Source organism: Pholis gunnellus (genome assembly GCF_910591455.1).
Source record: "Pholis gunnellus genome assembly, chromosome: 8".
Lineage (NCBI taxonomy): Eukaryota > Metazoa > Chordata > Actinopteri > Perciformes > Pholidae > Pholis > Pholis gunnellus.
Window position 1 is genome coordinate 18,652,516 of NC_136534.1, and position 13,509 is coordinate 18,666,024.

The following is a 13,509-nucleotide window of genomic DNA, read 5'->3' on the forward strand; positions in this document are numbered from 1 at the left end:
AAAATACAGTGAAAAAGTTTTTCAAAATGTCTAATGAAAGGTAAAGCAGGGTTGGAGCCGGTGTTTGGGAATATTGGGATTATTTTTCATTTTTCATCATAAAACATTTTTTCTTTTTAGCACTGCAGCAGCGTTGCATTTGTTTTTACGTTATAGATATGGAACCTCGACACCGGTGTTAACTTTCTGTGTGTGTGTGTGTGAAATTATTGATTATTGATTATTGTTTTGTCCCTTTTAAAGTTTAACTGTATGTCAATTACTTCTAAAGACATTTTTTTTAAGGACTCAGATACAAAGATACTTGTTTTTTTTGTTTTTTAAAGAAGAAAGAGGAAATGCCTTAAATAACTGTCATTCTCAGTATTTGAAAATTGATTAAAAAAAACTAAACAGAAGGATGGGACTCTTCTTGCCCCTCGGCCTTGTTTTGGTGGTCCGCTCAGGCTGATAGACGTACCAGAGTCTCAGTTGACCGAGAGCGAGTCTCAGCGAAAAGCACAGCAGGCGGTTAGCTTACTCACCTATTACCAGAAATACATTTTTAAATGTCAATTAGCTCATATTTTTCAGTCTTTGATGTCCTGATATGATTCTTGAAAATTTGACGCCATACGTTGTTTATTAAGGAGTGATTCATGGGTTAAAATTCACAGTCACATCTCAACCTGATGTGGTCACAGCTGGGACCTTTGGTACATTGCTCTGACCCGAGTGAAACCTCCTGAGCACCAAACTGCGACGAACAAGAATATATCACAATGCAAATAAAACAGTTAGTGTAAATAGTACAAAAGGTTCATGCAAAACAAACTCGGTATTTTTATTCGTTCTTGATTTTTATTAGTTAAAAATGATGGTGCATTTTCTACAATTATTTAGGTTGATTAAACTGTTATGCAGTAATGCTAATTTCCCCCAGAATTATATGTGAATAAATAAGTAATTTACCCAATTTAAAATGTTTCAATATAGTCTTCTTGCCACCTGCATTTACAACCTCACTCATCTGCTCAAAGTGCATCAATGCAGGGAGAACATATTTCACTGTAAATGAGCACAAATCTGCAAACTGGTGAACTGAGGTTCTCATTGATGAAGGCCCTCCACAGTGACATCAGTCTATATTTCAGCCGCATTTGCTTTTATTCATAAGCTGTTTTACCAGTTCATATTTTGCATTTTTAGTCATTAGTCATTTCTCTGTGTTATTGATACAAACACCAACTTAGCAACCAACAATGTCACATCTCAGGTTTTCCTTTAGCTTCTTACTTTTATTGTTAGATTTTTCCTCTTCAATTCCTTCTTTCATTCTTGAATTCTGTCTTCATCCACTTACTTAATCTTAATTTTTTTTCTTCAGCACCTTATTTCATTCTCAAATTGTCAACGTATGTCTTCGTCCTCATGTGCAAAAGCTGTTGAGCTGGACGGCCGACTCTTTGATGCTCAGTTTTAAATGGAAAATATCTATTTTGCAATGAAAATCGTTACCTCTCAGCGCTTCTTGGTTTTTTAAATCCGTAGTTAATAGGTGTGATGACTTTAGTTCCCAGACACCCTCCTTGGCGCTGGGGTTGCGTCCTGAATCAGGAAGTACGGGTGATTGTAGGTGGTGGGTTGGGGGGGGGGGGGGGGGGGGGGGGGGGGGGGGGGGGGGGCATTGGGGTAGTTACAGCAGAGTTTCATCTCAGCCAAAATACCCAGAGGAGAATAACAGAAACAGTCCTGCCTGAGCAACGACACTGTTGTTCCTTGTTCATTTTCTATTGCATCATTTATTTATGACACAGGATTATAGCACATTAAATTTGCTCTGTTTAAGACACAGAGAGTACGCTGCAGCTCTGGTCTCAATGGTCTCAAAGTTAAACCCTGAGCTTTGCTGTAAGATTAGTACAACATCTTAATGAGGGACGAAATAGACATAGTAATCTAACCTTGTTCTTTGTAAAATGCTTCTTAACACTTCTATAAATTAGGTTTTTACCACATATACATAGAAAAAACAAGGAGCCGCTGCCTCTTATTCTCAAACTTATTTAAACAAATTCACTAAAATTGTAAAAACATTGCCAACGTGTAACTCTGCTCCGTGTCAAGCAAAATTAGTAGTGTGTGTGCAGCAATGTGTTGTAAAAGAGAGGGCAGGTTTTCAAAAGATAGAGTGAAAGAGAGGGAGAGAGCAGGCTAATATTAATAGCCTCGCTGACAGTAAGTGTTGGGTTTAGCACTCTGCGTTCAACCCGGTACAAGGGGAAGTCGGGAGGGGAAGTGAGAAAAAGACACAGCATCTTGATATACTGTCCCACTACTGTATTACTGACCACATTATCCACCATGCTACTGTCTGTAGGCCATTTTGAACCATGAATCAATACACACCTTGCCCGGGTGCGAGCGAGCATTACAGGACAAGAGGCAGCACTTTGGTAACTTCACATTACAGCTGTTTTATGAGCTGGACAATCATTTTATATGGTGGATTTGGCTTTGGAATATTGTACACTGCACGTGTTGATGATTGGAGCACAAGATAGTCCACTGTGGTGACACAAAATACATAGTTTCGCATTACAATTTGTCAAAAACGTAGTTTTGTGCATCTTGAGAGGATTATATTTTCACCAGAAATTAAGCAACATTGGACAGTTGTTTTGGTTTCACCAATAGCCATGGTGGCAAATATTGCCAAAACAGCAGCCATGTGTAATGTCGAGCCTAATATTAGATTAACCAGATGTTTGCGTCCATATGACCAAATTAGTTTTTTTTTTGCAGAAGTCTGTTCATTTGAGGGAAAGCCTGCTGTCAGTGTGTGTGTGTGTGTGGTGTGTGTGTGTGTGTGTGGTGTGTCTGTGTGTGTGTGTATGTCCTGACCCCAAGTTATAACCAATGTGGCGGCAGAGTGGAGATTTTCTAGCTCACAGCCACTTCCCCCTTCCCCTAAAAAAACACCGCCTGTATCAAAGTCCACTTATTTTTGATCAGGAAGTGGCTCATTTTATCTATAAGTTCTTGTCTTTATAAATATTGCACTGGACTGATGATTCACTTTTTAAAAGTGGCATCAGGTCAGTGATGGTCATCCTCTCCGTGTGTCACTGCTGCCCCCCGATGGTGAAAACCGAGCCTGACCACTTGCTTGTTGGAATTGCACTACAGGTCGAATAAAAGTATTTAGTGTGTTGTAATGATAAAAGCTCAGCAACACGCATATGGGGAAATTAAAATGTGCTATAGTGTCAGTCAGCACCTTCTTATCTGCAACGTGAGAAACAACAGGACGAAGAGAGGAGCGATAAAGAGGAGATGAAGGGGTGAAAGGGGAGAGAGAAAAGGGAGGAGGGAGACTGAGAGTTTATTATGCAGGTGGCAGATATAATTAGTTGGTCGTTGGGCAGATTTGCATGTTTTCACAAAAGGGAAGTAGCTCTGCATGTGTGTGTGAGTGTGTGTGTGTGTGTGTGTGTGCGTGTGTGTGTGTGTGTGTGAGAGAGTGAGATTGTGAGAGCTTGTCAAGAAAGGGGGGAACAAGAGAGAAAAAAAGGTTTCAAATGGACACAACAAAATGTAGTCTTTCAGTTTGTGGTTTCAGAGAAATAAAAAGTTCTGTAGTGAGATGTTGCCATTGGGTGAATAATCAAAGAAAACTACTACACACACTATGCAGACATTTAAACCACAAACTCACACACACACACACATTGAGAACTCTTCTTGGAGCATCCTCATCCCCATCTTTCCCAAACTCTGGGCCAAAATGCTCCACTCCCTTTTGTAATAGATACATTTAAAGACTTACATTTCTTGCCTCCCTCCCTTCACTCCTGTTGCCAAAGGGACTGTCCCAATACAGTATCAGAAGTGACGTGACAACACACACAAAACGATGACACACAAAGTGTTGAGTTGCTCCCACGTAATCACCTCAAGCTAAATTTAGAACAAGCTGACACCTCAGGTCAACCTACTCTTTTGTTAAACCGCTAATTGGAAAGAATGAATGAATGTGGGCTGGATTCAACTTGTGAATGATTCAGCCACATTGTTTGTTGTACAGTGTGTAGGCCTGGTCTGTGACCTGAAAACACTCTAACCTATCTAAACTCGACGCCCTGGACATCCTCTTTCCCATTTCGTCATCGAGATTGTGATCACCTGCTTCGTAAATGTGTTCTGCTTCTGTCGGCATTTATTTCTCTGACACATATTTAAGAATGAGCCTCGCTGACTTATTTATCGGTGTGTCTTCCTGTCACAGATATCAGGATGTCAAAGGCAGTAGAGGTCGAGAAAATAGGGGCTGACTCACCGTTGGAGGGAACAGGTAAGACGTGCTGCTGTTAGTTAAATATTCACAAGCACATGCATATATTTTATATAAAACGTAATACATACATGATGTCGTATGCCGTAGTTGTCTGTACGTTGGAGCTCAACACATAATCAATTTCTCACTTTTTCCTTTCCCTCCCACACAGATTCAGAGCGGAATGGACCTGAATCAAATCACCAGGTATGTCTGACTGGTGTGCTCATAATCAACCATTATCTCCCACCTCTGTCACCCACATAATCAATGCAAGAAAAGACAACACTGCCAGTCAGACAGTTTGTACTGCTGGCTTTTTACACGATCGATTAATTTGGCCAGTCTTTTTAATTTAATCCTTTAATTGACCATGAAATAAAGCAGAAGTTAGCAACAAATCCTTACATTTAAGCAGTTGGATGCAGCTTGATAAATCACAAAAATGTGTTATACAATTAAAAAATATATATATTTTCTGTTAATAAATCCACTATTTCTTTTAGCAAATAAAATAGATTAAATAAAATATGATGCATTTTGGCAGTAATTTTTTTATACGAGGTCCGTTTTGTCTCCTCTAGGCTCAGTCAATGAAAGTCAATCCCTTTCCCCTTTCACCGACCCTGAGCAGCAGCAAGGTGAGTGTGTGTGTGTGTGTGTGTGTGTGTGTGTGTGTCCATGTCACTGAACTGCCTGTGCATATGTCTGGACTTATGTTTGCGCATCTTTTGTGTTTTAACCTCCAACAATGGCTTTATAGACAGTATAGCTGCCTCAGCTTTGTATTCATTGCTTCGCAATTGTTCTTTTGTCGCGTTCGACGTTGAGGTTCATAATGTGTTGACTCTCCACCCATTCCTAAATCTAAACAAATTCACTGAGAGTATGATGGCACTCTCCCTACACAAAGTGCCTTGAGAATCGAAATATATCTATAATGCAATGACTTTCTCTGAAAGGGTAAATTTACCTGATTTGCATATGCAAATTATTAAGCTGGAAGAGTCCCCTCTGCCAGTTCAAACATGCCTGATCCTGGGAGCAAAATATGATCCTTTTGTGCAAGAAAGAAACAAACTGGTGGACTCTCATTGCCTGAGACAGACTAGACACACACTTCTCATCAGTTTACCCGTGACTGATTATGAGCGATCATCTGAAATTACTAAGAATTTAAACAGTCAACGCCTTCTATCATGATCTTGAATAGCCAGGTAAGCTTATGTAGTTGTACGTTTCTAATGAACCTTTTTGACCAATTCTATGTTCTGGGACATGGTGGTTCCCTGCCTTGTGTTTTGTTTTTTCATATATTTGCTCTGTCTTTTTAGTGCAGGCATGCTTTTAACAGTTAATGCTGGGAAGGAGAGGCGTAATTGCTGTTTTCAGTAATGGGATAATGGGAATGTTCTTTTTTTAATTAATGTTCTATTACATTTGCCGTTCTGTTTTCTGTCTTCCACACAGAATAAGATGGACGAGTGTGAGATGTCCCCGGCTCTTCATCTCTCTCACGGCCCGACCCCCTCACAGACGGCCCTGCAACATACACAGCTCATGCTGACCGGCTCCCAACTAGCAGGGGTAAGACAGACTTTTTATTACTTGCTCACAGACACACACTGTGCTTTGCTTTTTCCCTGCTTGCTTCTCTTGTGCTGCTTTTTGAACACTTTGTTTCCTTCTTTGTCTCCCTCTGTCCATTTCCTCTCCTCTCCTCTCCTCTCCTTCCTCTCCCTCTTCGCCAGTTGACAGCTCTGTTGCCAGCACAGCAGCAGCTGTTGCTGCAGCAGGCTCAGGCGCAGCTCCTGGCTGCAGCTGTGCAGCAGTCCAGTGCAGCCCACGCCGCTCATGCTGCCCACGCGGCCGCCCAAGCCAATCAGCAAGCTCAGGCAGCCGCAGCAGCAAATCAGCAAGCCCATCAGCAGCAGGCAGGACAAACAGGGCAGCAAGCCCAGTCGCAGTCCCAGGGACAGGGACAGAGCACACAGGAACAGACAGCCCAGATTGTCCCTGTCCCGCCTCCACCACCCCAGCTCACCCTCTCCCAGCCAATCCAACTCACCGCCCAGGTACTGACTGCCAATCTAAGCCTCATCCTGGTGATCGGCTTGATTGAGGAACCAGTATCAAGCCACGGAACAATTCTTCTTACATGTCAATCGCTTATTTCATGAGTCACAGTTTCCATCTTGCACGAATGCACACATTTTCCATTTCTAAGTTTCTCCTCCTACTTCTATATTTTTTTTGTACGTCTAAATCTGCTGACAACAACACATTTTTGTGTGACTGCGCGGTCTATCTGTCTCTCGTAAAGTCATGCATTCTTGTTCTCTCTCTAATCTGTCCGCCACTCTCTCTTGATTGAACAGGACATCCAGCAGCTGCTGCAGCTTCAGCAGTTGGTGTTGGTGCCCGGCCACTCGCTCCCGTCCCCTGCCCAGTTCCTCCTCCCACAGGCACAGCAGGGCCAGCAAGGTGGGCAGGCCTCTTGCTGGGATAGCGTTTTGTGTAATTGGCAGAAATAAGTTGTGAACATAAATTCTGATTTGTTTGTTTTTGGTCATAATTATTTGTGTTTTTTTCCCCTCAGGACTCTTATCGACATCAAATCTAATTTCGCTACCTCAGCAAAACCAAGGGAGCCTGCTGTCTGCTTCAAATAGAATGGGACTCCAAGCACATGTATGAGGAAACTCTCAAGCTTTAGTCAGTGGAAAAGGAAAACCAGCCTCTGCACCAGCAATAAACTAACACCTTTGTCTCTATCTCCCTTCCTTCTCCTTCTCACTTTCGTTCCTCTGACGTGGTACCCGCCACAGCGAGATAAGAGTATGGAGGTGAGCGGTGTGACCACGGTGTCCTCAGTGACCTCTCACCCCGAGGAGCCAAGTGACCTGGAGGAGCTGGAACAGTTCGCCCGCACTTTCAAACAGAGACGCATCAAACTGGGCTTCACACAGGTGGGGGAGAGACACCTACTGTGCATGTGTGCATTAGCAGGTTACATTAGCAGTTACTTAGTCTTTGATGTATTTTGACTGTACTTCTTTTATCCCTCCAACAGGGAGATGTTGGTATGGCCATGGGGAAGCTGTATGGCAACGACTTCAGTCAGACCACAATCTCTCGCTTTGAAGCCCTCAACCTGAGCTTTAAGAACATGTGCAAGCTGAAGCCACTGCTGGAGAAGTGGCTCAATGATGCAGGTGAGCTCTCATCAAACAGTACTTTATATATAGATTAACATGTGTGTTTTTTAAAAAAGTGCTTTTAGAGTCAGACACTCATCTGTTTGCTCTCCTTCATCAGAGACCATGTCCATAGACTGTACCTTGCCCAGCCCCAGCTCCCTGTCCTCTTCCTCTATGGGCTTTGACGGGCTTCCTGGTCGCCGCAGAAAGAAGAGAACCAGCATCGAGACAAATGTACGCGTGGCCCTGGAGCGCGCATTCATGACGGTAAGATTATTATTATTTAACTCAAAAAAGAAGAAATTGAAATTCCTCGATTTTTTTCTACTTCTGTTGATTGTGTAACAGAAGAAAAGTGTGTTACGAGTTCAATTTGTTAAGTCATTATTTTTCCGCTGAGCTCTTAATTAAATGTCAGATTGTGCTCTTTGTGTTAATATAAACATCATGTGGCGGAAATATAGCACTGCTGAAATGATCTGAATTCCTGTCTGTCCCTTCCCGCAGAACCAGAAGCCTACCTCAGAGGAGATCCTAATGATCGCAGAGCAGCTCAACATGGAGAAGGAGGTGATCCGGGTCTGGTTCTGCAACCGCCGGCAGAAAGAGAAACGCATCAATCCCTCCAGTGCCACCCCTCCCCTGCCCAGCCAGCCCCCCACTGCCCAACCAGCGCACAAACAGCCCTGCTACAGCCCTCACATGGTAGTTATCCAACATTGTTGTGTATTTTTGAAGAACATTTAGTGATAAACGTGACCCAGTTTCCTCTGAATTTGCCTTTTTCTTTCCCTCTACCAGATGTCCAGCCAGCTGTCGCAGGCCGTGACCAGTCTCAGCACAGCAGTGACCACCATGTCCCCCATCTGCTCCCTGACTTCCAGCCTCACCTCCACCCACCCCTCTCTCAGCTCCGCACCCTCCTCGGTGACTCCTCCTCCCCGAAGCACGGCCAGCCCAGCCACTCCCAGCCACAGCACACTCAACCTTAACACAGGGTAAGAGACCATGCCCCGTTCACAATGCACCACCTGGGATTCCCCCATCAGTTACTTGACAGCAGTTATTGTCTTGGCAACTTGGGTTTTCCACTTACCTTTAGGGATAGGTCGTCTGCAAAGTGATTCACAAGGCAGAATCTGGAAAAAGCATGTTTCACTGCTGTGAGGCTTCCAGTTCCCTCGTCTCTAGAATAATGAGATGTTTCGTTCTATGACATAAAATATGTCAGTAAATCGGCAGCAAAAACGTCAACATGATGGCTATTGAGAGAAGGACATTGCAAAACCTGATTAAGTCAAATAAAACCCACTAAAGTTGAGGAAGTAGCTTTTTTGTAATTTGTGGGGACTGATCCTTTAAGTGTTAGGTCTCTGTTTGGTTTTCTTTTGAACTAATCTAAATTACAATCTTTTTTTTTATAGCTTTCACAACTGAATACATTTAGGCAAATTTTTTCAGTGCCACTACATGCAACCACACATTTCCATAAACACGCTCACCATGAATACTGTACCGTGCCGTCTTCGGTTCACCTGCAGTTTGTAGTTAAATAGTTGATACACAGGGATTGTTTGGACACACACACTGATATCCCGACATGCTATTGGGCACCACTGCTTCCGATATACTACAGTCCACTCTAATCCTGTGTGTGTGTGTGTGTTTGTGTGTGTGGCTCTTGTGTTCACAGCTTATGGCGTATGGGTAAAAAGAACGGTGACGTGTCTAACTACATCACCGATTTTGCTGCAAATTTGAGGTGAATGCGACCGAGACATGCCGATGACGCAGCACAACACACTTTTGTTTGGTGCAGAATGCTGCGTTCTTGTATTGAATCACTTCTAAGATAAATGCATAGTTAAGAGTTGAGAGTTTTGGTGTTTTATAACATGTTCCAAGATGTTCTGTTCCTTCTGCATTTCTAACCTCTTGTTTATTGGCTGTACAGCCAACTGTCAGCACACTACTGCTCTTTATATGTGCAGGGCTGCATTTGCCCTCCGCTTGTCCTTGCTTCTAAACCTGCTTTTTTTCTCACCTTTTCTCCTCTGTCTGTCTGGGTTCGTATATATGCTTGCACATGTGTGGTGCTGCGTGTGTGTTTCTGTGTTTGTGTGTATGTGCGTGTGTGTGTGTGTGCGTGACACAACAGGAACACTGTGATGGGAGTTAACACAGGGATGAACCAAGCCCTCCTCGGTAACAATCCCCTGGCCACTCTCCAAGGTGTGTGTGTGTGAGAGAAAGAAATGAGTTTATTTCAGGAGAGTGAAAAAAGAGAAAGCTGAGCATCAGCAGCACTGATAAATATATAATTTAGAGGTCAAGGCTCAGGTGGTGTACTTTATTATTTAATTTCTGGGAAGATCTTAGGGTCACAGAATACATAAATAATACGCAGAGAAGAGTGTTTGTTTTCTGGCAATACATTATCCTCCTCTCCTCTCTCACTTATACACTCCTACACACACATAAATGCTCAAAGTCAGACACATACTGCGCACGACACATCTCCTCTCTCACACACCGTCCTACACTTGAGAACAACACAAGAATAGCGCAAGAAAAAATAAGCGTACAATCCTGCAGAACTGACCACCAAACAATCCAGACCACCGTCAGCAGAGCTAATTTTCAATCATACTTTGTGATGTGGCGATGAGAAAGGGGGCGAGAGACGTATTAAAAACAGAAGTGTGATGATGAGTCATACAGTCATGCATGGTAGGTGAATCAAATCGTGCCGGTGGACTGCAGACTGGAGACGCAGATGAATAGGCAGCCGAGAGTGTTTGCTCATCCACAGTACGAAGCAGCTGAGGCACAGATAGTTGTAGAGAGGAAGAATGACTTATTTCTCATATGTTGTCATCAACATCCATGACTCCATCCCATCAAGTGTGTGAGTGTGTGTGTGGCAATTATTACGTTAATGCGTGGGCTTTAGTTTTTGTGTGTGCGTCTGTGCTGTCTCACTCATCTTTGGCGTTTCATCTCTTCATTTCATCATCGGTGAAATGTGTTGATGTGTTGAAATTCACCATAAAATGCAGATAAAAAAAAAAAAAGCTTTTGTGGGGCTGTTTATAGCTTTTATTTAAGGTTTTCAGTTTTAACCATCAACTATGAATATCAGACCATCAGGGTCACAGAGCAAGAGCTACATTTTGGACTCACTATTTCACACCACTTTGATGCTAAACACTCACACACCGATCACTGAGGAGGCAGAAATAACAGTTTCTTAGTAGACCACAATGCAGTTCAGTATGGATGCTTTTTCTACAATGGAAAAATAAAATTGGTTTTGCTGTTGCTGTGCAATCACGAACATTACTAGGCTGCGTTCACGTGTAGCATTTTGTGTATGAAAGAGGCGCTGCATGAAGCACTATTCACTATTCATCGACCTTGTTTCCATAACAACAGACCGCTCATGTCAGCTTACCTGTTGCTGTGGTTTATCTGATCCCACAAGAAATATCTTGCTTCAGATATTAAACAATATTCAAGTATTTTCTTTTGGCACAGTGCTGGGATTGTATATATATATATTGTTTTTGTTTTTTTATTCCCCAAAAACCAGACAGGTGCCCTTTTTACAATGAAACCGCACTCTGAGCACCTTGAGGCCGCGCCCTGAGCTTCCCATTTAAAATGGGTGGTGACGGTTAACTCCACCTACTTCTGCTGAATTCAACAAGTTCAGGCACTTTCTCTCGCTTGGCTGTGTACTGTAGGACATTATTAACTTAAGTAAAGGTAGATGAGGAAGACTGACAAGAGTGTTGAAAGACCGAAAATATAAATTAAAACACTTTACAGCAAACAACAATGAGTAAAAAGCGCTGGATGTTACTTATTAATTACAATTAATAAGCTTTTGTTTTCCTTTTGGAAGTGTCTGAAGGAAGAGGAGTAGGGAGGATTGTAAGTTTACCCATGACTAAGCTTAGAAGGAGGTGGAAAAAAAAGGAAAACATAATACAACCCAGTCGGCAGAAAAATAAAGTTGTTATTTTACGTTTTTTAAACCACGCGATATGTTGAATATCAACGTTTCTGAACCAAAAATACCTGTCATAAATAAGTTTCATATCAGCCTCGTATCACGCTTGCAGGAATGCACAATACCACGCTGTGGGTGTTGTGAAACCATTGGTTACGTTTAGGAAACAAACCTACTTCGGTAAGGGTGGAAAATTTGTGTTAAAAGGATAAATTCACATTTTAACGTGACAACCGTAACTAGCATAAATAAATAACAAAAGCCCTTAGCAGACTATTTTACGTATTACAAAACAAGCCTAACAGCGTACCAGGCATAAAGTCAGCGTTTCGTGCGACTCCTTTAATCTTTTTCTCTTCTTTCTCCCTCCCTCAGCCCTAGCAGCCAGTGGTGGCCAGCTGCCTCTTTCCAGTCTTGAGGGGGCCGCTAAGATGATGTTTGGGGCCTCTGGGGGCCAGGGAGGGTGCCTCCCCTCCTCCCTCTTCCTCAACCACCCCGCCTTCCTCCACTTGGGCCAGAACCCCGGCGCTGGACTGATCAGCGCCGCCCTAGCTAAAGCCTCCCAGGCCTCCCCCTTCCCCTTTGCCAGCAGCATAAGCCCCACCCCCTGCTCTCCCTCCCCCTGCTCCAGCCCCGCCTCTTCCTGCTCCTCCAGCGAAATGGCACACAGCCCAACCCCTCTGGGCGGAGCCAAGATTGAGTGACCGCGCCAAGGGCCAATCAGAGAGGAGGAGGAAGGAGGAAACGAGAACCTCGCCTTTCACACCAAAGCTATCTCTTTCTCTCTCTTGCGCTCTTCTTCCGTTATTTTTTTCGCAATGGCTCTCTCTCTCTTTCTCTCCCAGTCTTTCGATGCCAAAAATACACAGAATGAAAGAGGAGAGAGGGAGGGAAAGAAGTGAAAGAGGGGAGAAGGGGAGAAGGGGGGGAAAGGGGAAGATTGAAACCAAAAATCTTTATCTATCCAAATAGATGGAGAAGAGGCAACGTGGGACCTTTTTGTCAATAACCCGTGATATCGACATCTCTCCACTCTGTCTCTCTAAAGGAAAACATACCAATGACTCTTTAGCAAAGAGACGGCAGAGAAGCATGTCGAAGTGCATAAACCAAAAATGACAAAAGATAACTTTACTATGTGACAAACGAATGGCGGCAAGGACAAAAAAAAAATGGAGAGGAGAACTGTGCTTAAGTTTTCCCTTTTTTAATTATTTCGAAAAAGCTGCGGGTCTGAAGGAAGAGGAGTAGGGAGGATGAGTTTAAACCAAAAATTTACCCAAGGAGGAGGATGTGGAGGAGGAATACACAATGACAAAAAAAGAAAAAAAAAAAAACGGCAACCATACCAAAATCCCAAATACCAAAAACCAAAAATACGGAGAGAAAAGCTTTATTCAAAGGACGTGTAAATACTGAAGCTATCCAGGACCAGGACTCTACTGCTACTCACACACACACACACACACACACACATCAAGAGCAAATCCATCCTGTCATCGACTCATCCTGTCTGTGTCAGCCCATGTGTCTCTTTTAGGTTTTCATGCTCGATATACTGAATCATTTTGTAAAAGATTGTTACTGAACCAGTCAGGAGCTCACGTATGAATGATTGCCTCTGTATCTTCATGTCTCTTCACCTACCTCTGGTTCTAAGAGCATAGGATAGCTTTCCTGTCCCCTTTGTTAGTTCACAAGTCAATGACAGAGGCTTGTTATTCAGTATCTGTTTTTTACTCTTTGACAAGTACAGTTTGGATTTGTTTTTATTATTTATTAGTATCATTTTATACTCCAACTCCTATTTATTGTTGCAGCTTTTTTTTTTAGCGCTATAGCTTCTGGGGTTCAAATCATCATCATTGTCTTCATCATGTGTATTTTTGTCATCAACGTGCATTTTGTTTTTGTTTTTACCGTGACTATTCTGCAGGAGCAGAGATGACGCAGGTGAAAAGATGCTCATCAAGTGCCAC

The 13,509-nt window shown here is 42.9% G+C and overlaps 1 protein-coding gene across 1 annotated transcript in view; it reads left to right on the forward strand.

Moving 5' to 3' along the window:
- Positions 1-12,234, forward strand: part of pou2f2b (POU class 2 homeobox 2b) — a gene marked incomplete at both ends in the record, with an annotated part of 36,765 nt that extends 24,531 nt beyond the window's left edge. The window contains 15 exons of the mRNA XM_079164272.1: positions 4,268-4,333; positions 4,488-4,522; positions 4,900-4,956; positions 5,786-5,902; positions 6,067-6,390; positions 6,694-6,799; positions 6,915-7,006; positions 7,144-7,284; positions 7,389-7,530; positions 7,634-7,782; positions 8,023-8,220; positions 8,317-8,513; positions 9,209-9,277; positions 9,674-9,747; positions 11,906-12,234. Coding sequence (XP_079020398.1) covers positions 4,268-4,333; positions 4,488-4,522; positions 4,900-4,956; positions 5,786-5,902; positions 6,067-6,390; positions 6,694-6,799; positions 6,915-7,006; positions 7,144-7,284; positions 7,389-7,530; positions 7,634-7,782; positions 8,023-8,220; positions 8,317-8,513; positions 9,209-9,277; positions 9,674-9,747; positions 11,906-12,234 — 2,096 coding nt within the window. The remainder of the gene's footprint in view (positions 1-4,267; positions 4,334-4,487; positions 4,523-4,899; positions 4,957-5,785; positions 5,903-6,066; positions 6,391-6,693; positions 6,800-6,914; positions 7,007-7,143; positions 7,285-7,388; positions 7,531-7,633; positions 7,783-8,022; positions 8,221-8,316; positions 8,514-9,208; positions 9,278-9,673; positions 9,748-11,905) is intronic.
- Positions 12,235-13,509: the final 1,275 nt, after the last annotated feature.